The sequence below is a fragment of the Eutrigla gurnardus genome (genome assembly GCF_963514095.1).
Source record: "Eutrigla gurnardus genome assembly, chromosome: 11".
Taxonomy (NCBI): Eukaryota; Metazoa; Chordata; class Actinopteri; order Perciformes; family Triglidae; genus Eutrigla; species Eutrigla gurnardus.
The window spans coordinates 24657824-24684582 of NC_139925.1; the positions used below are offsets into that span (position 1 = coordinate 24657824).

Here is a 26759-nt window from a genome sequence, read left to right on the forward strand (position 1 = left end):
GCATCATAGAACCCATTCCCCATGGATTAAATGGAGAGCTATGTGGTTTTTTTGGGGGTTTTTTTGGGGGGGGGGGGTATATTTATTACTATTATTAGTAGTATTAGTAGTAGTGAGTAGTATTTGGAAGTATTTTGGATATAATTTCCTATACCTGTAAAATCAATCAAGCAAATAAACAGTGTATTGCTTGACTGAACAATACAAACGTGACAATAACTCATATTTGTGACATCATAAGATAGAGATTTTTTTTATCTGACATTTATGTTTATTTTTAGGTATTATCTCAAATATTTGACGGGTAAAATTGTCCATAAATCCACAAGATAATACTAACAATTTGTGGGGAAATAATAAACACATACAAACACAATAAACAGGTTTGCTCACATTGTACATGAGGAGGTGTGTGTCTATGTGGGGGAGATGAATGTGTCTGTGTATTCCTTTTAGAAGGGTTATTATTTCTTGCCCATCCACTTGATGATCCAGATCCAGAGAAATGATCTGTATTTATATTTACAGGATGATGTAACACCATGTCTCATTAACATCACATATCAAGTTACCTGGACCTCCACGTGTGAATACAAGCAGGCCGCGACTAGGAGGGCAAAAAGAAAAGGGAAGACACAAACAGAACCTGCAACGCTAACTGTATACATAGTATATAGTATAGTATATAACTATCTATATCTATATATATATATATATAAATATATATATATTGTAAAGTGTTATTTTTTTACAATCTATATTTGTATATTTACAGGGGAAGCCGAACGCTTCATAAACAAGTTCAGCAAAAAGAAGATGTTTCCAAAAGCAGAAATATGACCAAAGAAGCACGGGAGGTTTATTTGTCTTCATTTGTCCAGAAGATGCTGATATGTAACCATGGTTACGAAAAGGAATGAGAGCGGAGAGAAGGAGGTCGTCCACATATAAACCCGTCACCGTCATTCAGGACTGGGCCCTCTGTGTAGAAGTACCTCAGCCAAATGGAGAACATGAAACCAGCACTCAGAGCCAGGCCCTTCCACACACACACACACACACACACACACACACACACACACACACACACACACACACGTACACATGCTGAAGTAATAACAGGTACATACAAAAAGAAGCACTGGCAAATGAACACAACTCACTTCACTCTGTGTGTGTGTGTGTGTGTGTGTGTGTGTGTGTGTGTGTGTGTGTGTGTGTGTGTGTGTGTGTGTGTGTGTGTGTGTGTGTGTGTGTAAAGCCAGTCTGTAATCCAGTGGCCTATATAAATAAGCTTTGTAGTGTATAAACAGTTTTATGAACAGGCCATCAACTGCCTTCAACATAATAAGAGAGCTGAGTTACATGTGCACCCCCCGAGCAGACCGAGCAGCGAGTGTGTGTGTGTGTGTGTGTGTGTGTGTGTGTGTTTGTGTGTGTGTGTGTGTGTCTTTTTTTAAGTGCGTACAAGAATAAACACACACTCACACACACACACACACACACACACACACACACACATACGCAGAGCGAGCAGCAAGTGAGCCAAAAACAGCATTCCCTCTAACCCGAAGGAGCACATGCAGCGTGGATGTCGACTCCTCGCATAAACACAAAGAGCCGGATCAATAAACAACCGGTGGACCCGGCGAGCACACGGCCGCCTGCTCGCCGTCACCGCCGCCACTGCACACGCTGCAAAACTGCAGAAAACACTGGCCTCATCTGCGTTTTCACAACGCCAGTGATCTTTTTTGTTTTCCACAGATGTGCCTCCGTCTTCTGGTCACCTACTGGCCGGCTTCCCAGGGATCAGCTGTCGATCACAGCGTGACGTCGTCCTACTGTGATGTTGTAGTGTTTCTCTGCCGCTGATTGCCGTTCACCATCCTGCTCTGTTTGCTAGAAACCCACCGCCGCACATTTAGAACGGAAGAAAGAAAAAGGAGGACGAGGGCCCGGCCTCCCAAGCCTTTTTTTTTGTTCCTTAAAAAATCCGATTGAAGGTTGATCGGCACCGATGCTGATTCCCAGAACAAGGAGTTAAAACATTCTGATATCGATATGATTGCCGATATAATAAATAATTCTAAATGATAAAGGCTAGTTTAACCGGGAGTGAGGCGGCTGTTGCGTTGCTTGGCGCCAGCTGTTGGTGAATGATGTCAACTTTGCAGACAGCTGCTTGTCTGGCAAACTGTCAGTCAGAGACTCGCTCAGATCAACCGGAGGGCGACGCTCAGCAATAAAACCCCAGTCTCCGTTTCAAATCTTTCACATCGCTTCATATTGGCCTCTCTAGCAATCAATAAGGATGTCAATCAACGTGTCTTCTAACCACTCATGTGACAGCGCGTTGGTCCCGCCTCCACAGGTCAGAGGCTCAAAGGCACCCCGTCAGTTAAAGGGGAACTCCCGTATGAACAATTAAAAGGTGTCCAATCTGCCGTCAGAGAGCTCGTTAGCAGCGTGCTACAGAAACACTGCACCGTGCTGCAGGCCGGCGTCTAAAGGAAGCGCTGGGTTTCTAATGTGGATGTGTGGAACGCTGATCTGAAACGGACCTCTGTCATGTAGCCTCGGTTTCATTTTGGACTGAACACTGTTTAAAAAAGGTCTTTGAATGCTACATTGCTGTGAGACGGTAACTCAGGAGTGTGTGCTTTGTTCCAGTCGGCCATCGTCTTTGTTTGCATCGTCTCCTGGTGTTCTTCAGGCCAACCCGCTTTAAAATCTTTTTATTTATGCCTATGAATTGACATAAATTAAATAAATGATAAATATTAGGAAACGTAGCAGTTAAAAATGTACATAAACTTTAAACAAAAGGAATGTGTTGGTTAACAATAAAAACTGACATGTGTCATGTGTAAGGCTACATATTTATAAATACATGATTATTAAAGGTTGTACTGTTGAGATTAAAAAAATATATATATATTTCCATAAGGCCCAACCTTGAGATATTATGACTCCTGTGAAAATAGACCTTGATTGTGTTGTTGAGACATTATTATTAGAATTATAACAGGAAGTGTGCTTTACTAACTGGAGACGGTAGATTTGTAAAAGTTGCATTATGGGCAATGTAGGAGCATTATTAGGAACCATGCTCTGAAAGTGGGATATCTGTGTGTGTGTGTGTGTGTGTGTGTGTGTGTGTGTGTGTGTGTGTGTGTGTGTGTGTGTGTGTGTATGTGTGTGTGTGTGTGTGTATGTGTGTGTGTGTGTGTGTGTGTGTGTGTGTATATGTGTGTGTGTGTGTGTGTGTGTGTGTGTATATGTGTGTGTGTGTGTGTGTGTGTGTGTGTGTGTGTGTGTGTGTGTGCTACAGGATAAAGGATGAATCGATTTGGAATTTCCAGGCAAAATACCAGAAAAGTAATTTCAATTCACGTTAAACTGCTTCTTTTTTTCGATTCTTATTTTATCACTTCGTCCAAAAAAAAAAATGTGTCAGCAAACGTTTCTTTCCGTTCCGTCTGGATTTCAGACGCACTCCGCAAACACACACCCACACGTCTACAGCAAGACAATCATCAACAGTTCAGTCGAGTCAATATGGAGTTTTCTGCGAGTGCTGGCTAGAAAACACGCTACAGTCTGTTAGCATTCGGTGGCGACTGATTCCCCCTCCGTCGTTCCCGGAGGCCGGCTGTACATGGATTCTCTTTCCACTGTTTTCTGCACATGTTCACGCACAGCGAGCTCCTCGGAAGTGCCGACGAGTCACATTCTCGCTGCGCTGGGAAGGAGTTCAAACTGCACTCCAGTCCACTAAATAAAATCTTATGTAGGAAGAAAACAGTGAGCAACAGTAGATTAGTAATGGCAGCCGGCGTGAGAAATCTCTTTGTTGGCTTGCGCGATGCACACACACACACACACACACAGACACACACACACATACTGTAATTGATTCGGTATAAATTTGCCGTCCCGGATTTCCACTGACTGCTAATGTTGCAGAGAGACATGAGCCGAAAGGGAAAGCTGAGGGGAGAGGGAGCAGACACAAGATCGAAGGAGCTCTGTCAGCGAGCCAGGCCGTGATTGGGTGTTAAAAATGCACTAATGTGTATTGAGGTGGATAGCATTAGCCAGTGATGATAAGCTAATAGCTAATCACTAGATCATACAAAGACTAACACGCTACGAGGCTTGGAGCCAGGGGGACTCTTCAGTGGGCTGACCACCGTCCACCAGAGATTTTGGGGGTGAAGAACGTCAGTTCGTCTGATCAATGAGTCTCAAGGCATTCTGGGGATTCATTACCACAAGTATCGATAATATCTCTGTTAATGAGCAAATCTTAACAGTGACATCTTATCAGTCCATGTAGCTCGATGAAATCAGCGGTCAATAAGAAGCCTAATTCTTTTTTTACTGGCTGCATATCAATTTCAGCTCATTAACACACAGATCGGGACTCGTTTACAGAGGAAAAGGATTAAATTCCCAATTATGAGAAATCATTTGTCAAAACCGGACGGTAGAAATTCTATTTAGCATCGAATATAATTAAAGAATTCATTCCAAATTTCAGTTTTCAAGATTTTTTTTCTTCTTTTTCAATTACGACCACTTTAGTTTAAAAGAGAAATTGAGAGAGAGAGACGGTACACACACACACACACACACACACACATGCAAACCCCTCTCTTCTGAGACATTAACGATGCCGTTTTTGAACAAGGGGCACCTCAGGGATTATAATCGGAATTTTCATCTCAGTCAGGGATTAATAGAATAAATGGGCGAGAGAGAGAGAGGAAGAGAGAGAGAGAGAGAGAGAGAGAGAGAGAGAGAGAGAGAGAGAGAGAGAGAGAGAGAGAGAGCGCTAACCATATATGAGTCTGTGCGGTGCGGGTGGGCGTATATACTGGCATCACTGATGGGCATTTTTTGCCTGTAGAGTGCTTTCTCACACACACACACACACACACACACACACACACACACACACACACACACAGGTAGCGTCTCGGCTTCCTCGGTCGGAGCTGTTTGATATGTAAATAGCAGCAGCGTTCCAGCACAAGTCCGACGCTTTGTGTTCCTCGCAGCAGCTCACACACACACACACACACACACACACACACACCTTTACATGCAGCCAACACATTACACACACACACACACCTTTACATGCAGCCAACACATTACACACACACACACACACATGCAGGGGAAACACATGAAGACATAAAGGCCGTCTGATTCCCTGCAACATACAATGCAGAATATTCCCTGGATTTCTCAGATAAATGTATAATATCATCGCCATGACAGCAGGATCAACATTCTCCTCCAGACTGACTCACATGAACACTTACATCCTGTTCAAATGCAAAACACTGATCACCCGTATTAATAACCTGCTATATGTTCAATCTTTGAGGTGCAAAATGAGGTGTGAAATTATGCTTTTTTCCTTTTATGAGTAATTAATTGTGATTTCTTTCGGATCACTATTATTAACCCGACTCATTAAATATTTGAGATAAAAAAGAGGAATGAAATAAATATGTAATTCATTTTTGATTTCTTCCTGGCTGAGTGGAGGCCTTCCATTCTGTGAGGAAAAAACCTCCGAGTGGAACACCAAGCCAGCATTTACAAATAAGAAACACACACACACACACACACACATTCCTCCCTCGCCTCCTTTTTATCTCATTACAAATGCTTTTGGATGCTATAATCGTGGCTGAAATTCCAGCATTTTATACTCTTTTGCGTTACATATTGACTCCACTGTGACAGTCTGGGATCAGTTGGGATGAAAGCTGAGGTCGACTATCAGACTGCATGTGCATAAATCCAGTGTGTGTGGTGGCGTTTGTTCTGTCCGGTGACTGAGAGAACAAAAAAATAAAGAGGATCGACAGAACTAAAACCACAAATTCCTTGTGCAGATGAGACATTTTAGATGCTGAGCTTATTTTCTTTTTCAGTTAAAAAAATTCAAACATTTAATAATGCCCCGTTTATCTGCTCGACGTCAACATCAGAGGAGCTGTGTAACGCTGCTGTCCTATTTTCTTCTCCCGTCTGAGTGTACAGCTGTTCCTACCAAGACGTTCCCACACACAACGCCATTGAAGCAACCAGACGGCTGTATTATGATGTAAATTGCTCTAATAACCCAGTTTAGCTGGTGAGCGTCTATGAGAGAGTGTGTGTGTGTGTGTGTGTGTGTGTGTGTGTGTGTTCTGGGGGGGATGTTGAAATATCTAGTCACTGCAGAGACACAAGCAAAGACATATTGCAGTAACTCCTTCCAGCTGACATACAGCAGATAGATTTGTCTCTCGCTGCCAAAGGTCAAAGGTCAAATGCATCTTTGACAACAATTTCCCTCATCTCCACTTCCTGTGAGTGTAACGATTGTGAGATCAGTGACGAGGGAGGACGAGCGGAGCCTCAAACACACGAGCTGCAGCATTTAGGATTCCTGAGAGCATTTAGGAGTTCATCTTCACCCCCACCTCTCCCCCTTCTCTCCCCCTTCTCTCTCCCTTCTCTCCCCCTTCTCTCTCCCTCTCTGCAACGGCTAATTTAGTGCAGGCAGCCCGCCACTGAAAACTACAGCTAATTAAAATGCACGAGAAAGAAAAAAAAAATGGCACTGCAACAAATAATTAGTGGTGTTAAGGCGCTTTAAATAAACGACTTTCCATGTAAGAGCAAAACTAAAAAACTTCCCTCTCTCCCTCTCTGAAGGGGGGGGGGGGGGGTAGAAACGCAGGGAAGAGCCGTGCATTTCACCTAAAACTCAGAGAGAATGAAAGAGATGGAGCGCTGGGCTGCATTTAGACGGGTAAGATGTTGCAGTGGAAGAGGGGGAAACCGCACTGAGAGCAGGACACATCTGCTAGGGCCACATGAGAGAGACGCACACACACACACACACACGCACACACACACACACGGTGACGAACTGACGCACACGTTATGCAAGAACACACATTCTGTGCACCCAATCCCTGGAAGAGGCTGCAGTTACTCCCCAGACTGAACGCTGCATACAAACACCCAGTTCAGCCACTGATCCGCCATCTGCACACACACACACACACACACACACACACACACACACACTCACACACACAAACACACACGTATACCGTGGTCTCACTAACACACTGACCAGTGGTACCACACATTCAAGGTCACCCATGTGTCTCTGCTGCTGGCCTGTGGGATTTGATCACTATGGCCAAACTGGGTAAACTGGGAGGACACACACACAAACACACACACACTTTCTGCATTGAAGTCAGTGGATCAGCGCAAGGACGATTGGTCAGACTGGAGTCGACCCACTACAGTAACACACACGCTTTAGTGCCAGCTGTGAAACCAAAATGAACAGAGGTGTATTCCTCCTTCCTGTGACGACCCACCCAAACCTCCTCAGCCCGCCCCTCAAACAGTGTCACCCAATCACTCCTCTGCTTGAACAACGTGTATGAGAGCAAACACGGATGGGCAACATGTCGGCCGGAACTTATCAAACAACATCCCATCACAACCTGATGCTCCAGATAGGCCTGACCCGGGATAAGAACACCCGAGTCCTGCAGACTCCCTTTGAAAGGGATTTGTGATCCGTCGAGAGCCCACGTCATCCGTGACGCCGTGCGTTTCTCTCCACACCTAACTGACGATGTGTGTGATGTCACTTTCAACAACAAACACTCACACACAAAACCTGACATTGCACAAAACACACACGGCCAAACTGACGGGTCCAGGGCACCACCCAAAATGACATAGTGCCAGAAGAGCAGGTTCATCCCTCCATGAGTCACGGAAGTGTTTCGAGGAATGAAAGGTATTTATTTGTAATATTGTACTTTTGTACTATTGTTCTTGTAATAGTCTTCTGTCTGACCTCCTTATCTACACAAAAGCTGATACCCATCCTCGACTCGCCTCAGTCGAGTCGCTGCTTCTCTATTAATCAAACCCCGACGCCGCTGAGTGTGTGTGTGTGTGTGTGTGCAGGTCTGGTTACCTGGGAGGGGCTCCTGTTTGGGGAAAATCCCCCGGGGGAAAGAAAACCGGTCGTCGTCGTCTGCCAGCGTGGCCTGGACGCCAACTTCCACAGGCCTCCGGCCGCGCAGGGAGCCGAAGGCCGGCGACGGGGTGAGGGCCAGGCCCGGGGAGGGGGAGGGGGGCTTGTCCAGCCCCCGGCCCACGGCCAGGCAGGGCGGCCCGTGGCATCGCTTCCTCTTGTGCTCGATGAAGAGCAGGATGTCCGCCAGGGGGAACGTGGCCTGGCATTGGCCACAGGTGAGCAGGTCCTGCTCCTGAGAGGCGTGAGCGTCGTGGCTCAGCCGGGCCAGCCGGCCCACCGCGGGGCGGGGGGGCTGGTGCCCGTTGAGGCTGCCGCTCTCCTCCGAGTGCTCCGAGCAGCGCTCCGAAAGCTCCTCCGCGGAGACGACCGCCGTGGAGAGGGGTTCGGCTGCTGCTGGTGCAGAGAGGAGGAGAAGAAAAGAGGGATTAGAAGGAGCACTTTCTATTTGTCTTTTTTGTCTCTGTTAATACAACTTTTGGTGACGGGTGATGGGCGACATGTTCACGGGGGATCAGAGTCAAAGAGGCGGCGAGGAGAAAGCCTGACAAGCGGTGCACACAGCGAGGGGGTGAGGCCGTTTGCCTTGTAATGATGGTAACGCAGAGAAAATGATTACAACGCCAGCCGAGCTGGATCACACATCATAAGAAGAAACGGTGGGAAAGAATATCCCCAATAACTGCAAACGCTCAAATCAGACTCCTTAAAGAAAACAACCTTGCAGCCAATGACAGGGAAGCGTGGAAGATGGCGGTTAAACACGGCGTTCACCGAGAGGAAACACGAGGACGGTGTTTGACTTGCCTAACCTTGTTTGTGCAGGTTTTGACTCTGTAATCAGCAGAAGAGAAAACTGTCACAAACATGTCCGACATGTGTGCCGGGGGGAAAGGCTGTGTGTGTGTGTGTGTGTGTGTCTGGCCTCGATTACATGTGCCTCACTCACAGCTCGTAGATGCCGGCCACTTGTACTCTGAGGTCGGATTAACGCCTGACTACTTTTTTTTTGTCCGAGGTCTTTTGTGGAGCTGGGAGCGTCCCGCTGAGGAGGAGAGGAGTGTGAACGGAGCCGTCCGCTGAATTAGGGAAGTGAGACGGGAGGACATAATTCACTTTTTTTTTTAAATAAAGTCTTCCAGTCCAAGGTGCAGAGTGTGACTCCCTGCTAGCCGCCTAATACGTGTTGACCTTCTTTACTCAGCCACCAATTTCACATTTTTAATGAACTAAAAACCACCGAGAGTCAAAAAATAGATTTTAATTTTCACCGTCTGGGTGATTGGTACAGATTTTGTTTGATAAAAGGGATAGGGTTACTGTGCATGCATGTGTGTGTGTGTGTGTGTGTGTGTGTGTGGGAATGCACGCGCGCGTGTGTGTGTGTGTGTGTGTGTGTGTGTGTGTGTGTGAGGGAGATCTGAATGTGGATTACATCCCCTCAAGGAAATATCACTGAACGACGCAATCCTGCGTGACATCTGTGTGCAAACTGGGACATGGAGATAACATGACAAATTCCCGGCTGGCACCAACACCACACACACACACACACACACACACACACACACACACACTTTGATTTAACTTCAGGTACACACAAGGGGGGGGGGATAAATCAAACAATAACATGCAATGAATAAGTTGAGTGTGTGGATATCCGGTTTAGAATATAATAAGAGAAATGCTCTCTTCTTCTTTGTCTTTGTCTGAGGTGAGAAGAAGCATCACACGGAGCAGAGAGGATCATTCTCACGCACAATATTAATACATTAAAATGTGCATAATATTGCAATCATATTTCCTAAAAGGAGAAAAAAGAAAAAAAAACGAAGGCCTAAATCTCTCAACTGGAAATGATTTTACTACGATTAGGTTCAAAGTTCCATCTGATAAATCTATAAAAAGAAAAAGAAACACTCCTCTAAATAAACTATTAATTTCATCTCTGCAAAATCTGGAAAATAGTAATAAAGTAATATGAGTCGGAGAAGGAAATGTGGAGTTTGAACAAACGCACTGCTGAGTCGTTAGATGGTAAGAATGAAATGTCCGTTATAAGACGTAGTGTCCGCTGGACATCAGGAGATACACTAACGTAGAAAATCATAATAAAAGAGGAATCATCAGAGGTGGCTGTTTGCATGACAGGGACAGCTTTCTGCTCCATTTGTGACAAATCTGTAAGCTAAATGAAACGTGCGTGTGCGCGCGCGGTCAGGTTTGATGAGTGTGCAGGCTGTCGCTGCTGATTGCAGCCTGCATGTATGTAAAACATGTGCTGCACAAATACACGCAGATACAAGGGAAGAAGAAGGTGGGTTGGAAGTGATGAAGAGGAATTGTAGATTTGGACATGGGGGGGACCTCCCCCCCTCCCCCCCTCCCTTCCTCCCTTCCTCCCCCCACGTCTTGTATCCTCTCCCTTTATTCTAAAGAAATCGCCAAATAGTCGCCGTGTAGAGAGGGCTGGCGATGAAACTGATCAGGTTCAAGTTCAGCGCTGGATTTTCTGATCGCGCTCTGCCTCCTAGCGACGGGACATGGCTATGGTGACTGCGCTGTCACCCAGCCGAGGCCACACACACACACACACACACACACACACACTCTCTCTCTCTCTCTCTCTCTCTCTCTCTCTCCCTCTCTCGTTCTCTCTTTCTCCAAACCTGAAAACACAGCGACAGCCTGTCAACATACCGAAACACGATGAAGCCGCTCAAATATCTTCCTGTTTTCACGTTTGCGGAGCCGCTAAAATAACGCTGCGAGGCGGCGCACCTTGCGGCGCGTGGTGCAGCGAGAGGCGCCACTTTGCTCCGCAGTTTCCCAAACACACACTTCTCAACACATCACACCGACGCGTCTGATAAACCGGGAAGAAACGACGCGTTCGTGATCGATGAACGCCGCGCGTAACGGCAGACGTCGCAGAGCAACACTGTCGGGATTTCGTCACATGTTGCAGCTGCGATCAGCTGATATTTATGACTTACTTGTAAGTAAAGCTTTAGAGTCCTGAGTTAGGATGTGTGTTCAAATGTCACTTCATAAGAACAATAAGAAAAGAATGAGCCGGAGAGTAAACGTGCAGTTTGCTGCCCGGACTCTGCGGCTCCGCTGTGTGTTGGAGAAGGAAAGCTGCTCATCTAAACCTAACAACTACAAACAGGCGTTACAAGAGGCGGTTAGGATTTTTTTATATAATTGTGTAAGAAAATGAATCGATCTTCCTTCTCTGCGGTGCGGAGCTGCAGCTCTGAGGCGGCTGTAAACAGCCCGGACACGAGATCCCCCTCCTCGATCCAGAAATCCACCTCCAAGTTTGTTTGTTTTTTTTCCTTAAAATAATCCAAAAATAGAATGAGAGAGAGAGAGAAGTTGAAAAACTTGACCTCCGAGCTACCAAACAGTGCTATTCTGGAAGGGGGGTGCTTTCTCCGCGAAGCTCCGAGGAGAGGTCGCGCTCTGCTGCCGGGAGCTCTGCGCGTTTGCACTGACCGGAGCGTCCGTGGGAGCAGCGGAGCCACCGGGAGTGCGTTAAGCCGCCTGTGAATGCGCATTCTCCCCGTGGAACCGAGCCGCGATAACGGGAGCACACCGACGAACAAACTTTTTCTCTCTCTTTCGGGACTTTTGGGGCTCTCCGGCGGGCTTTTACGCACGGAGGCATCGCACTTTCTCTCCACGCTGTTAAGTCCAGTTGACCGCGGGTCCGAGCGGTACGTCCGGTGTCCACACCAGCTCCTGCTGTACCCCCTCCTCCCCACACACACGCAGACACACGCGCACACACGCTCAAAACCACCCCGCTTTACTGAATGAAATGAAAGGGAGTCAGAAGTGACAATTTTCTGTCTTTTCTCATCTCTACTTACGCGAAAAATCCCGTTTGCTTAAGTGCTGGGGTTTGCCTTGCTTGCGGCGAGACATGGTGGCTGGCGGCGGCGGCGGCGGCGTTCAGCGCGGATCACATCGGGGAGAGCCGGGGTTAGAGAGGAGACTCCAGTGGGGCAAAGAATATCTTCATCCAACGCCTTTGACATCCACAAGAAAAAAAGGAAATAAATTAGAAATAACACAAAGATGGCGCGGAGGCGAAGATGGATCGCGGGATCGCCGTCATGGCTTTTTTGAGAAAGGAGAGCAGAGAAAAAAGAGAGAGTGAGAGAGAGGTAGATGGAGAGAGAGAAGGGGAGAGAGATGGAAAAAAAATGGCAAAAGCCCCCCCCCCCTCCCCCCCCACCCCCCACCCCCAACCACCACCCCTCCCCTCAACCCCCCCTCTGAGCTGTGCAAGTTCAAGTGCACGGACGTGACGTTCCCGACGAACTTGAACGTCAGGCGATGGACGGACACCCGACATACAAAAACATGGGCAGGGCCGAGGCACCCGGGTGGGAGTGGGAGGAGGGACGGAAGGGACGCGCAATAACAACACCAATGGACGGTCATTAGAAAGCGAGAGGGGGGGGGGGGGGCGGTGGAGGGAGGGAGGGAGGAGGGAGGAGGGAGGAGGGAGGGAGGGGGGCTGGACATGAGAAATAGACCCAGTGGAAGCCAATGGACACAGAGATCAGGGGGGCCGGACAAGAGGCTCTTGGAGGGAGGGAGGGAGGGAGGAGGTGTGTGTGTGCGCGTGTGTGTGTGACAGAGAGAAAGAGAGAGGCAGAGATGTCTAATGAAAGCAATATGCAAAGAGAGAGAGGGAGAGAGAGAGAGAGAGAGAGAGAGAGAGAGAGGTGGACGCAACACAGGGCAGGGGAAGCGGCGGACAGGAGCTCGTGGAGGACAGACACGATGCCGCTACACACGCGGACCGCGCGCGTGGACAAAGTCTGTCGCATGTGGCGGAGGAAAGCACGCGACGCTGCCGGCCACCGGCTCACCTGCACGCACGTCGATTATGTCTGTTTTCCATAAAGCGCGTGCACATGAAAAAAGGCTGTGTTATTCGGGTAGAGAGAGAGAGAGAGAGAGAGAGAGAGAGAGAGAGAGGTGCACGTGTGAAAATGAGAAGTCGCGCAGCAAACTATCCGGTTGCAGCGAGCAGGACGAGCAGGTTGAACAGGCGGCGGATCCCGGAGACACGGGCGGCTGCACACACACACACACACACACACACACACACACACACACGTGATAATAACATCGCAGCCCGTAAAACAAAGAAAGACTCGTCTTACTGCGAGTCTTGACTTCACACTCGGATCTCCAATCCTGCGCGTCCTTACATCTAAAAACAATTTCATAACAAAGTGTGTTCGTGTTTATTATCATGTATCAGGTCTGACACTGATGAAATGATTTCTTACATCTCTGAAAAAAGTTTTACTGGTTTATTTGTTTTTATTCTAAGAAACTATATTTCATATGTTGATATCTTGGTCGCTTCTTTGTGCCATAAATGAATATTCAGCCATTCCTTTGTGAGGAGCGCTCAGTGCGCGTGCCGCCGGAGGTGGAGGTGTGAGTTTAGACAGGACACTATAGGGTCGAACCCCCCCGCAGTCCCGCGCGGACCGCGGGAGTGCAAGCGGCAGTGAGCGGGCACATAAGCGCCCCGTGAAATAACTTTCAGATGTGCCTCGGGTTCGAGCTGCGCACGGTGAAGGGGAGGATGTGTTGTTTGGGAGGAGAGAGGAGGGGGAGATTGTAAATACTCTGGTAATAAAGGGGGGTTTGGTAATATAAGACGCTGCAAACGCGCCGCGCAGCTCGAAGCGGATCCGGGTTTTAAAGCGCTGATGTGAAGTGAGGAAAGACGGGCAGAGAAACGGGAAGGCAGCGAACCGCCGGGACGAGCGGCACGGAGGGACGGACGGCACGGGAGGAGAGGACACCTTCACCCGGACCGAGGTGAAGCGGGAGCGGCGGCGGCGGCTCTCGTGGTGCTTCGGAGACCTGGAGCCCTGGGGGTGGTAGAGCGAGCCAAGACAGAAAGAGGAGGAGGAGAAGGAGGAGGAGGAGGAGGAGGAGGAGGAGGAGGAGAAGGGGGAAGACGAGGGAGGTGATGGGAGAGAGACATAGAGAAAGAGACGGAGAGAGAGGGAGAAGCCGGAGAAGTGGATGAGGAGGTGCAGCGTCAATGGGGGAGATGACCAGTGAGTGAAATATTTTGCGGGTTGCAACTCGCTGCGTGGCTTATTAGACAAACCGGTGTGTGTGTGTGTGTGTGTGTGTGTGTGTGTGTGTGTGTGTGTGTGTGTGTGTGTGTGTGTGTGTGCCTGCGCGCGAGCGTGAGCGCGCGAGTGTGTGCGCGCGTGCGTGCGTGCGTGCATGGCGATTATCCCACACAGTTTAATAATCGCGTTTGTGACCATGTGTCATGTGACTTTTTATTAGAATTAGAATTATGATCATTATTGTTGTTATTATTATGAATAATAACAACAAGAGTATTATGATTATTATTGACTGATGATAATAACAGCATCATCTTAACAAAAGAGTGTGTGATAATGCTGAGGCGGCTTCCATCTATCAGCACGTTGCTTCACTGAAATACTTTCGTTGTTTATTCATATTTAGTCATCAAGCCGATTCAGAACGACAATACAAATACATCTGTGTTATTCCTCCCCGTCTGTATTGTTTAGCGCGGTTCTCTATCCGTCGATGGACTGGCCATAATAGTTATTATTATAGATATTAGAAATGTTAACAGGAGTCCATAAACGCAAGCTTACTGATACATTTTGGCTCTCTCTATATATATCTATATATATGAAGTACAGAAGTATTAAATAGTATATTTCCATTTCTGTATTTCCTCATTTTGGCACTTTTGAGCCTGAGGAAGAAGTTATTGTAATTTGTAAAGATTAATTTTGTGCTAATTTCTAGGTTTACAGGTTTCATCAGGTGGATGACGCAATTAACGCGTCCAGCTGATAAAACACAAGACCTTCGACCTGCGACGGTTCGAGACCGCGCGTCCCGAAGACACGCTTTTAAACTTACAAGTGTACTTCATTTAACACCAACCATGGAGTTGTTCCTACACCGAACCAATTAATATTTTTTATTATTATTATTATTATAATAATTATTGTTATTATTATTATTATTAATGTTGTTGTTGTTGTTGTCTTTGTTGTTGTTGTTTTTACCTTGGATCGTTGCATTATGTCCCTGAATGACAGAAATACATCGTGACTTCCAGTAGAAACGTGAGTTTGAATGTCGGGTGAGCGATAGGGGAAACGCTCCGTCGCTGTTGCCGGGATACCATGTGCGCTGTTCGGATTAAGGCGCGTTAAAACGCCGTAATAACACACAGGAGGTTTCTTTGGAACACGACGCGTCCTCTCACGGAGCCTGTTAGCGGGCTGAATGGAGGGTTTCGCGTTTCCTCGGGTGTCCTGGCGGCATATTGCTGTCTGGACGGCGAAGACCGCACCTAAACTTGATCCGGTAACACGAGGAGCCGTTACACACCGGAATAACAAACATCCAGCAGGACGCAGAGACGGATGACTCACATTTATGATCTTGTTTTACGACCTCTTGGTTTGACATATTAGCAACACTCTCTCCGTTTCACTTAATTGCAAAGTCTCTGCCTCCTTTGGCACCAAACTCCCCAAAACCCACGTCGCCTTTACGCGCGACGTGCCCGCGCGCAGCGACGACCGACAAACAGATTGTGTTGTGATAGAAAACGAGGCCCGCAGATCATCTGTTACAGGAAACGTTCTTCTGATTTTAATGGAGCACAATTGGTCCCCACACTTAAAGGGGCCCTCGCATCCGAGAGCGGAGACCTTGACCTCTCCCTTCACCTTGCTCCATCTGTTGCCAACAAAGAGCGTTTTCCCCCTTTTTCCCTTCCTCTCCATCTCCCCCCCCCCCCCCCTTCTCTCAAGCCGGGACACTGATGAAGGCCCGTAGAGCTCCTCGGACTCCGGGAGCGCGCAGCCAGACATGTAAACGGCAGCGCGTCGCCGGTTCCGTTACCCTCCGGTCAGGGCTGCTTGCTTTATGTTGCGGAGGTGCGGCAGCTCTCTGCGTGCACGCGCGCAGCAGGGCCCGGGGGAGCGCGTGTCTGTTTGTGCGCATATATATACAGTATATATATATATACATACATACATACACACACACCTTCTAAGTAAGAATCACCTGGAATTGAAATTAAAACGTGGAAGCCACGCGCGGCATCCAGGTGTGTTAGGATTTTTTTTAAAGGTCTCAGGATGGTATATTTTCTGCGCCATATGTAGGCCACGCTCCGCCGCCTTTAACTTTATTTCTCCTACTCAGCACTTTTATTCGCTTGTTAAGTCGGCTGCAACTTTGATCCGCCTGTGTGTAGGTGCGCCGAGTGAATGGACAGCGGCGCTTTGACGGCGCTGCGTAAAACGGGGAGGGCTGCTGAGAATTTAGGCTTTGTGAGGAGCGGAGAGAATAAACGGCATCAGACCGGTGGCGGTCACATTCGCGCCTTCCCTGCACGCATGACAGCTCCGGGGAAATTGAGTGACGGGGGTCGCATTTCAATATATGGAAATGACCGGGGGGCTCCTGAGATAAATCAGCCCCCCTCCCCCTCCCTCCCTCCGTCTCTCTCTCTCCCCATCCCTCTCTCTCCCTCTCTGTCTCTCTAGTTGCTGGTTTTGTTGCTTTTGTTCTAAATCCCCAAACCGTGCGTAAAGACGCGTAAACGGACATGACACCGGCGTCGTGTTAAGCAGCTCCATGTAACAGCTCCAACCTGCGGTGAACGCGGCCTCCAAGTGATGCTTCTGTTTTGTCCCTCTGTTGAATAGAAGGATCGGATTTCCAGGCTGTGATCTGCGACCTGTCCAGGGCGTGGGATCGGGTCTGGGTCCAGACCTCCGCGACCCCCGACAGGATAAGCGGTGATTGGAAATGGATGGATGTTAAATTCACAGACATCAAACGTAACGTCGTGTAATTCGATGAACCTTCTCGAAGCTCCTAAAATGAGTTTTATCCACGACATGTGATACATTGTAAGCATTAATATTCAGTAGATATGCACCTGTTTATTCTCTGATTCGGCTGAATCATTGCTTAACAAATGTTTCACGATTAGAAATAATCTAAGTATGGCGTGTGTGATCTGAACCTCTGTGCTGAGATAAAAAAAAAAAAAAAAAAAACAGGCTCCTAGATCTTCGGCTCGGTTTATTTCTGTGTTTATTTCCGGGGGGAATTAGCTCCAAATCCCCATTAAATCTAGTCCCGGCTCTTTGCGGAGACATTCCCACCACGCTGCCATCCCAACAGCGTCGCAATAGACGGAGCGGGATGGATTTCACGACGCGCTATTATCACATCGGAGGATGTGCGCGCACGCCGTTGCGTCGGGCCAGTGGTATTAGAGGAAATCAAGCGGGATTACACGGCTATAGAGCAAATGATCAGACCCCCTCCCCGCTCTTCCCTCCACCGTACGACCCCCCTGCTTCTGTGCAATGCGTGGTACTGATGTGACGCTTGAGATTAAAGTCAGTCAGAGAAATGAAGTGGAAACGAGAAGCATCCAAAGTTTGACAATTCGCCATCATGATCATCATGATCATTGAACGGGACTCAAACGTCTCACTCCTGCAGGGTTCCAGACCACAACACCCATCCACAGCAGACTACATGGGGTCTGCGGGGCCCGGGGTCCGGCAGAGAGCCGCGCACATCCCCTCCTCCACATCCATCCATTCATCTGCCTCTAATGCACGGACGTGTTTATGGCCGCCGTGGTTAAGTCGCTGTTAATTCTACACTAAATAGGTTGTTATGAAGATGAACGAGGGAGGGGAATGGTACACTTGGGACCGTGGAGCGTGTCTATAGCATCTATACAGGCTATACGACGGGGTTCAGGCCACAACGCCAACACTCACACACCTTGTGTGAAGGTGTCGGCTCGTTTACATCCAAACTAAGTGTTGTACTAAACAGCTGATTCTCGGACACGCTCCCTTCTCGGCCAAGGCGACATCAGCAGTCAGAGGAAAGTTGTATTTTGAAGCTCATCTGATTCTCTATAAAAAAAAAATCGTCTTCAGAATAACAGATGAAGTGATAGACCTCCGTCCAAATCTCCACAGTCGCGGGAGCGTGCAGCCCTAAAGCCTTCAGACGTAGACTCTGGCGCCCTCTGGCGTCCACACGCCGCCAGTGTCAACGCGCAGCTGCTGAAAGGGGCCCGCAGCCTGAACGCGCCGCGGAGGGCCCGGAGCCTTTTAAACGGAGCTTCAAGGTGGAAACGATTAGACTTTCACATTAAATAAAATGTGATGACGTGTGGAAATATTCATTCAAATGAACCGGATACACGGCAGCGCGAGGACGTGGTGGTTTGTGGGTAATACAGCGAGGAGAGACGGGGGGATGCCGAAACCAGATTGGGGTTACACGTGAGAATAATGACGGGACAAAAACACAACAGAAACTATTATAAGTTGTTATATTTTTTATTTATTTTATTTATTTATTTGCCACGGGTTGTGGTGTCCAGGTTGTGGATTATTGATCGTTAAATCTCAAATTCCAACGCTTTGATCGAGTGTTTCAAATGAAACCGAACTGATCCGATCCATCACCAACAGGCAATCACGGAATAATCATTTGGATTACCATAAACTTTATCACACCACAGAAATATTGTCTGTAAAGATTATTCAAAGAGAAATGACTTGGGTGTGTATTTATTTATTGATTCATTTTTAAACGCTGATAATCCTCACGAACACATCTGTAAAAACACCTTGGTTGGGTTTTCTAATCCTCATTATATCCCATATAATATTCCACGTTTTAGTATTATTAATATTACTTTTATTGTCAGGGCTTTTTGACATCCTCAAAAAAAATGCCAATAAGGGCGGGAAGAGTTGCCGTCATGTTAAATATGGTGTGATTGAGGATTATTAATCCGGGTGAATAATTCAGAGATCGGCGGCTGTAAATGAAGTTGGATGAGTAAATGTTGCGGCGGCGGCGGCGGCGGCGGGGCGCAGTGTGAGCGGGCCGCACCTTACAGAGCTTACAGATGAATCATGTATTTTTAATGAATATCAAATAGAAGAACTCCTCCTTCCACCAAAAGCAGCAGCCACCGGGCGATCTAATGAGATTAAGCGGCGCGGGCCGGACGGGGAATTGTGCGGTAATGAGTGCGATCAGCGGCGGCTTTCTAATGGAGCCGGGGGGGGGGGGGGGGGGGGTAACACGTCTAATGTGACATGACACCCTCCTGGTTCCATCGGGTGGCGTGTCTGCTCACTCCGGACTCGGAGGCTGTTTCTGGGGACGACGTGGAGCCAGGCGGCCCGACAGCGCGTTATTATCATACGTCATCAATAACGTTGTTTTCATGAATGGCGCAACATTAATACAGTTTCATCTTTCCCATCTTTCCCTGCAGAGCACCTGCCACTAATGATGCACTTTCAAAATAAAGTTAAACGAGAAAAAACTGAACGATATGGAGGCAAATATAAAAGAGACAGAGAACAAGAAGAGATTTAAACTGCTGGAATGTAACTGAGTACATTTACTCAAGCAGACTACTTCACTACAATTTGGAAGTATTACAGAGTACATGTTCTGCTACTTTATACTTCTGTATTTCAAAGAGAAATATTGTACCTATACTGCACTATTTATTTGATCAGTTACTGCCCTGTGCTTCACAGACTCAGCTTCATAATACAACATGTAAATTAGGGTGTATTATTGATAAATATAAGAAGAAAATATTGATCCCACAACAGCATATATAGTCAAATAAGCCCCACTGCTACACACTGATGCATCAACCATTACAATTCAATAAACATTATTCTGAAGTGGGCCGTACTTTTACATTTGGAACCTAAAGTAAATTGTGATGCTAATACTTTGACTTCCAACAGAGTATTTGTACACGGTGTCTGAGCCGAGGACTTCCTCCACCGCTGGATTAAAAGGAGGGAGGCTGTTCCAGAGTCCGGGGCCTGCAGGAGGGACTACATGCTAGATGTATGACAGACAGCTCACACTGCAGTTTAAACAGTCTGGCAGGGCCTAGACATGGTTTTGTATTGTGTTGTGTTTCTTAAAAAAAGAGTGGCAATAATAACAACTCATTACTGAGTATGGTACTAACCAACTATGAACACTAAAATGATGATGATAAAAAATAAAAAAATAGCCATGGTGTTGAGAACAGCATACATGTGGTCAGGGAAATGTGTAAATTATAAATATATTACACAAGCCGATGTGGGCATCAGTTTGAAATCAACCCAATAATCATTTCTGATGAGATGATACATTAGACATTCTGATCAGTCGTCGTCGTAGCTGTAAACGGAGGACGGACCTTTCCTGATGTCTGAGACTCTGAAGAGTTTGTTTGTCACCACAATCAACTTCAAATGTACGAAAGGAGCCAGCAGATCTGTTCCTTTCAATCTATCTCTTAGAAATAAAATATTGTTTTTATCATTGAACAAAGATGATGATCATTAAACCGTTAATTCATTTCCACGTGAAGGATGACAATTTAGCTTTTTTGCACACTGAGGAGAAACCCATAATACATCAGTAGTAGCTGCTTCTAAGATAATGAACTTGGAGAATCATACAACCAATGTAAAGAGTCAAATGTTCTGCAATTCAAATCATGTTGATAATGACTCAATCCGGAGTGAGTCTCATTCTGTCATCATTCTGTCAGAAAAAGGGGAAATTCATTGGCCTATATGTCAGCTACAGGTCAGCTCAACGACCAAATCAACCCATTCAATGAACATAATAATGACCATATTAATAAACACATTAATAACACTATAGATAGATAGATAGATAGATGGATAGATAGATAGATAGATAGATAGATAGATAGATAGATAGATAGATAGATAGATAGATAGATAGATAGATAGATAGATAGATGAGCAAATCAAAATAATATAAAGGGAAGTTACAACAAACACATAAGATGCTGTCATGTGTTTAACCACACCGCCCTCAGATCCAGTCTCTCATGGACTCATAGTAACGTAGCGTCCCCTCAGCAGAGTGATGTCACACGTTGTACACGTACCTCTGGGTTGTCACGTCCTCCACAAGACAGCCTGCAGCTGTCCACGGTGCTGAAAGTGCTGAAACACTCCTCCTGCTGAAAGACGTACCACGGTGAGGAAAGCATCAACCTTTCTGATTGGCTGATGGGAACACCAGCAGCCTTGTGGTCACACGGATCCTCCTCTCCATCAGGACGGAGCAGGAAACGCAGCAGACTTCCACAGAGCTCCACCACACACTCGTTCAGTTTCTTTGCCTCATGAGAGAGGAAAACGTGGCCCAGATCTCTTCTTTATGCATTTCCTCCACTTCCTCTGATTCCTTGCTTTGAGTGTGAATTGAAGAGCGGTGGTCGTGGTGCAGCTGCAGGCTGGAGCAGCTCCCATGGTGCAGTTGGACAGAGCAGTCCCCCGCCTCGGGGAGATCAGTCATCAGCTGTGGGTTTGACCGCTGAATGGGGAGCTGGTAAAAGTTGGGGCTGCCCCTGAAGTGTAGACACCATAAACCTTTTAATGTTAACTGACCTTTAACCTCGTTGACCTTGATAACCTTCCCCTCAAATATTAACTGGAGGGGAATTGGCCCCAACTGTAGTTAACCTGCAGCCATTTTGTCCTGTCATAAAAGTTATGGTGATTTTTTATTGCGCATTGTTTGAAGTCAGATGGACGAAGTAGGCGTATTAGGGCCACTGTTGGAAAAAATAAAATCGGAGCCGACAGAGGGGGGCAATATTCAGAGAAAAAAGTTGCAAATTTGCGACTTTAAAAACGAACACATTTGCGACTTTATTATACGGTCATAGAGGAAGTGACAACAAGGGAAAGTAGCATCTTAGCCCAACCACCCGATCAATAAACACCCATAAGATGACAATTTGGCCTCATATATAAAAAAACAATACCCTAAGGACCTTAACGAGGCGTTGTCACACGTGAGGATGGATTCATTAGAAAAGTTAGGGAGCAAAGAATCGGTTGTTTGTTAGCATCGTAATAAAGTAGCAAATCTGCAACTTTTTTTCTCTGAATATTGCCCCCCTCTCTCCCCCCTACAGTGGCCTTAATAGCCGTCGTGCAGATGAGAGAAACTGGCTGTGTGATCTCTAGCACCACAACGAGTGGGTTTACTGCTGGTGCTGAGCCTCTCGAGGGCCTCTCTTGTGCCAATGGACCAAGTCGTCTCTTGAGAGACGGGGCCTCCCCGGCCCAACATGGCTAAAAGAGTGAATGTCCTATTCACATGGCTCTCTCACCATCCTGCATTTCATCAGACAGGATGGAAGCACACTGACTTTCCTGACAAAATTCTCTCCTTCCAAAAACCTTTTGGTCAGCGTTTCTCCCGAGGGCTTCTTCCAAGTGTGTGGCCAATTCTGCTCAGTGTCCGAATGACTCGGTATCTTTACTAGTTTACTAGTTTTTAGTAGACATACGGCAGAAACAGCAGCTATTCATTCATTTTTCAGGGAACTGACATGGCGTGGCTCTGTCCAAACAGTGTTTCTCTCACTGTGATGCCATCACACAAGCCTATGCAGTCTGGAGCCTCGACCCTCATCCATGGCTCTGCTGAGTTTGTCCTTTCATCCATTTCTTTAATATCTGTGATATGTATCTAAGTCTTCCCGGACTGCAGTGTTAAATGTGCTAGAAGGATGAAGTGTCGCCTGACCCGGCACTTTAATGCAAGTCTCAAACAGTTTACCTCTAATCCAATCATCACGGATTAGTGGGCTGCATGGAGGACCATTATGTATGTTTAATCAATGTCCCCTCCCTTCTGCAGTGCTCTGTGTGGTCCCGTGTCCACATCGCTCAGCCCCCTTTTTTTCTCCACTGAGGGCTGACGTGGTGTTAACCGTGGAACCGTCGATACCTCATTATGTGTGTCATGTTCTGTTTGTGGACTGGCTTATGTTGTCCACTTGTGGACCTCGATGTCACAATGGGGAATAGTGTCGTTAATAGTGTGGGTTTTTGGTTCATTTCCTCTTTTATTTCAAAGTTCCCTGCTTCTTGTGTCCTGTGTTTGTTTGACTTTCCCTGGTTTTTACTGTGTGTCACCTGTGTTCAGGGGTGGACTGGCCATCTGGCATACCAGGCATTTTCCCAGTGGGCCCAATACTTTTTTTTTGTTTGTCCGGCCCATAAAGGCCTAGATTGGGGCCGATTTTTTTCAATTGACACTGGGCTGGCCCAAAACATCCATCCATGCATACCGCTTATCCTGTATTCGGGCTGGAGCCGATCCCAGCTGTCATTGGGCGAAGGCTGGCCCAAAATACTTTAGTCAAAAATATAAAGTTTTTTTCTGACAGACCGGCTACTGGTGATCTTAAGTGGTGGTCTGGGCCAAGATGCCAAAATGCCAAGATCTTTGGTCCCAGTCCGTCCCTGCCTGTGTTTCTTTAGTCTAGTGGGACCTGCTGCACTGTTTCCCTTTGTTTCCTCATGTTGCCCCCCATGTTACCTAGACAGGCACTATTTGCAGATCTCATTCACTCTTTTTCAAAACTCTAAACACATTCTCACTTACTAACTTACTAAAACACATTTTGCACTGTGATGCACTTGATGCACCTGCGATGCATAATGGTGACCACAGGTGGCAGAAGTTAAACACAGTTACAGCACAGGGGAAGTTATTGGCACTCCTGCTAGCCTCCAGCTTGCTAGCCTCAGCCACGTAGCCTCCAGCCCCCTAGTGTCCAGTCTGCAACGGCCCGGAACCCTTTTCTGGGAACCAGCCTCAAAGTTTTCACATAGCTATCCGCCACCCGGCAACCTTCCTGTCCGTCCCTATAAGACAGGGTTGGAGCTGCCCAGCAATCTAGAGTCCTCGCTGCCCGACGACCCAGGTTATCAGCTGTCCAGCTCCGTGGCCAATAGCAAGCCAGTTCCGGTGTCAGGTGGCTCACCAGTTCCTGCGTGAAGGCTCTCTTCTCTCCAGGTGCCTTCCAGGGTCAGCCCGATGGCCTACTCCATGTCTGTCCAACGTCAGCTCCTGTTCCTGCTGGGCCTCAGTGACCACCTGTTTGACGGGTCCAGTTGTCTTTTGCCGGCAGCCATTCCTGGGTTGAAGTCTTCCCGGTCTTGTTCTATTGGGGTCCTGCCAGTCTGGCTGCGTTCCAGTGAAGTTCCACTGCCTTGGCAGTGTTTCACCGAGCGGTTCCACCTTTGTTACCGACCAGAGTGACCTCGCAGTTCACCTCTGCCTCCAAGCCGGTCACAAGATCGGCTCCAACTGCCGAGTTGTCAATGCCAAGCCAATGTAAAGAGAAATGTCTCTCTGGGTTATAAATAAAAGCATCTCTTTTATATAACATTTTCACTTTCTTGTCCACATAAATAAAATGAGTATGGTGATGATGACTGATGATGGAATAACCGATATGCTTCTCAGCATGATGTGGGTGGGAATAAAGCCCTGCAGTGATTGCATTGCTTGCTACAAATTAATAGCACCCAAAACAACTATCTCAAATAAATATATGTTTTAATTATATCTTCCAATTGACGTTACCTGCAGGAAGATGAAGTCCATCACTTTTCCTTCCCTGCTCCAACTTCCTATAAGCAGTGTATTCCTAATATTCCACGGTATCTTACACTGTGTCTGTTAGAGGTCATTTGTCATGAGCATGAAGAGGAAATGATGAGTGAAACTTAAATATACTGAACAGGTTTATTGGCCTAAAAGTATCCATCCATCCATCCATCCATCCATTGTCTACCGCTTATCCTGGAGTCGAACCCAGCTGTCATTGGGCGAAGGCAGGGTACACCCTGGACAGGACGGCCTAAAAGTATATAGAATGAAATAAACACAGTATCGGAATAGATTTATAAAATGATAGACATCCCCAGTCACACCACAAGATGGCGGTAGTAGCTTGGGCTGAGGATAAGTAGGGCGGATCCACACTGAAGATGAAATTACAGGTTTTGGCTCATTTCCAAAAACATTGTTAACTCAAAACCTGAGGTTCATTTGTCAAGATAACTTCTACTCCAACACAACACCAGAACTCACTCAAACCATTGAACTTATGCTTCAAAACAAAGTTATTGTCTCATATAAAAAGTCACTGTCCTCAAAATAAAACGTTTGGCATCATGTAAACAACCGTGGTCAGAATGTTTACATTTTTTTCAGGATGGCAGTGGAGCCTGAAATGTTCCTTATGTCCACATTTCAGGTTTGTCCTATTTCTTTAGTTGACCCTGAATGTCTCCTCTACTAGAGGTTTGTGTTGGTGGAAAAGGGGGAACAGATAGTGGAGCTGAGATCAGGCAAACAAGGAGATGGTGGAGGGGTACCGGACCCCAGACCCCCATGTTCAGGAGCACGACTGAATTATTGGTGGGAGTGTGGGTGTGTGAGTGTGTTTTCACACAGAAGACTCTCCCATCTTAATATGCTCTGAATCACAATTCAATATTGGGTCCCAACAGCTAGTTCTACCAAGTTTTTCATCTCAATCACCTGATCCCCGCTGCATATAACCCAGCTCTGCTCTCCAGTCTTCATCAGGGCATCCATTTACCCCAGTGGTACTAGGGGCAATGCATTGAGTAACAAAGTCAGGGTCTTGCCATCTAAAGCTTTAGCAACTATGGGGGCCTCAAAACTTATACTGGCAGACTTGTCTTCTGCTCCGGGGTCGACGAAGGCTTGAACCCAGAAAGAGATGGTGCCTGGTACTGACAATCGAGACTTGGATCGGGAGCAGGGACGTCACTAGACATAAAGACAGGGGGGCTTAGACCCCAGGAGGAGCATACAAAATCTTTGTGCTTCCATTGAACAAGAGTTACTGTCATGTAAACTTTTAGACACACTAAAGCTGCATGCTTAGAACCAGATCATGTAAATGTGTCTTAAAGTGATACCATATATAATTCCTCTCTCCATTAGATAAGCTGCAGGTCTAAAGAATGTACTTTAATTACACCAATTACTGTACTTGCTCAGTATTTTTCTGTCATAAAGTATACAGTAGAATAAACCAAGACTGATTTTAAAGGTCACAGTGAAATCTGACAACATAAATATGAACTTTACCCAAATTACTGTATTTTTAATGTATTTATTCTGTATTTATTCCAGCAAAATGAGGATACAGTGTCTGTAAGAAAAAATCCAAAACAAAAACAAAAAGGCTTTACAGAAATGAAGTATATTCTTTCTACAGATTATGATGCTTTAATCCTAAAACTATACCCTTTCATCATTTATGATTCTAATAAATTAAAAATAAAGGGAACAATTTGGGGTAGCTCCAGCCCCCCTCAAATAGGCCTAACAATGCCACGGGTGGGGAGGAAAGAGAAAAGGCCTGGCTCACCAGTGGGCGGAGTTGGCACTGAGCTCACATATCACCTTCCTTCTAGCAGCACAAACACTCACCAGACCTCAACCTCAGTCCCTCTGATGGCTCCTCCTTCTAAAGGGTAGAGACGGCTGAAGGGCATTCTGCAGGCGGTTGAGGTCTAGAGGGAACGTTCAGAGGAGACAAAACAGGGGAAACAGTAGACTGGGTGAGACACAGTTTACTGGACCTCTCCCTGCGTCTCTCTCACAGACTGTTATACAGTCGGATAGCCAAAGAACAGGTATCCCTATGAAGGAT

General features: G+C 46.8%; 1 protein-coding gene and 1 long non-coding RNA gene across 4 annotated transcripts in view; one reads left to right on the forward strand and one right to left on the reverse strand.

The window, feature by feature from the left end:
- Positions 1–12302, reverse strand: part of LOC311020861 (B-cell lymphoma/leukemia 11A-like) — a 172577-nt gene extending 160275 nt beyond the window's left edge. For 2 of the 3 annotated variants that reach the window (XM_084021100.1, XM_084021099.1), the window contains exons 1-2: positions 11962–12302; positions 8024–8479 (exon numbers count right to left, since the gene is read on the reverse strand). In XM_084021100.1, coding sequence (XP_083877226.1) covers positions 8024–8479; positions 11962–12016 — 511 coding nt within the window. In that variant the 5' untranslated portion in view covers positions 12017–12302. The remainder of the gene's footprint in view (positions 1–8023; positions 8480–11961) is intronic. The other variant, XM_084021101.1, reaches the window with a different exon arrangement.
- A 1773-nt stretch (positions 12303–14075) lies between these two features.
- On the forward strand, positions 14076–20162 carry LOC311020740. Its single transcript, XR_014597923.1, has 2 exons — positions 14076–14187; positions 19969–20162. It is a non-coding gene; the product is annotated as an uncharacterized lncRNA (long non-coding RNA).
- The last annotated feature ends 6597 nt before the right edge of the window (positions 20163–26759 follow it).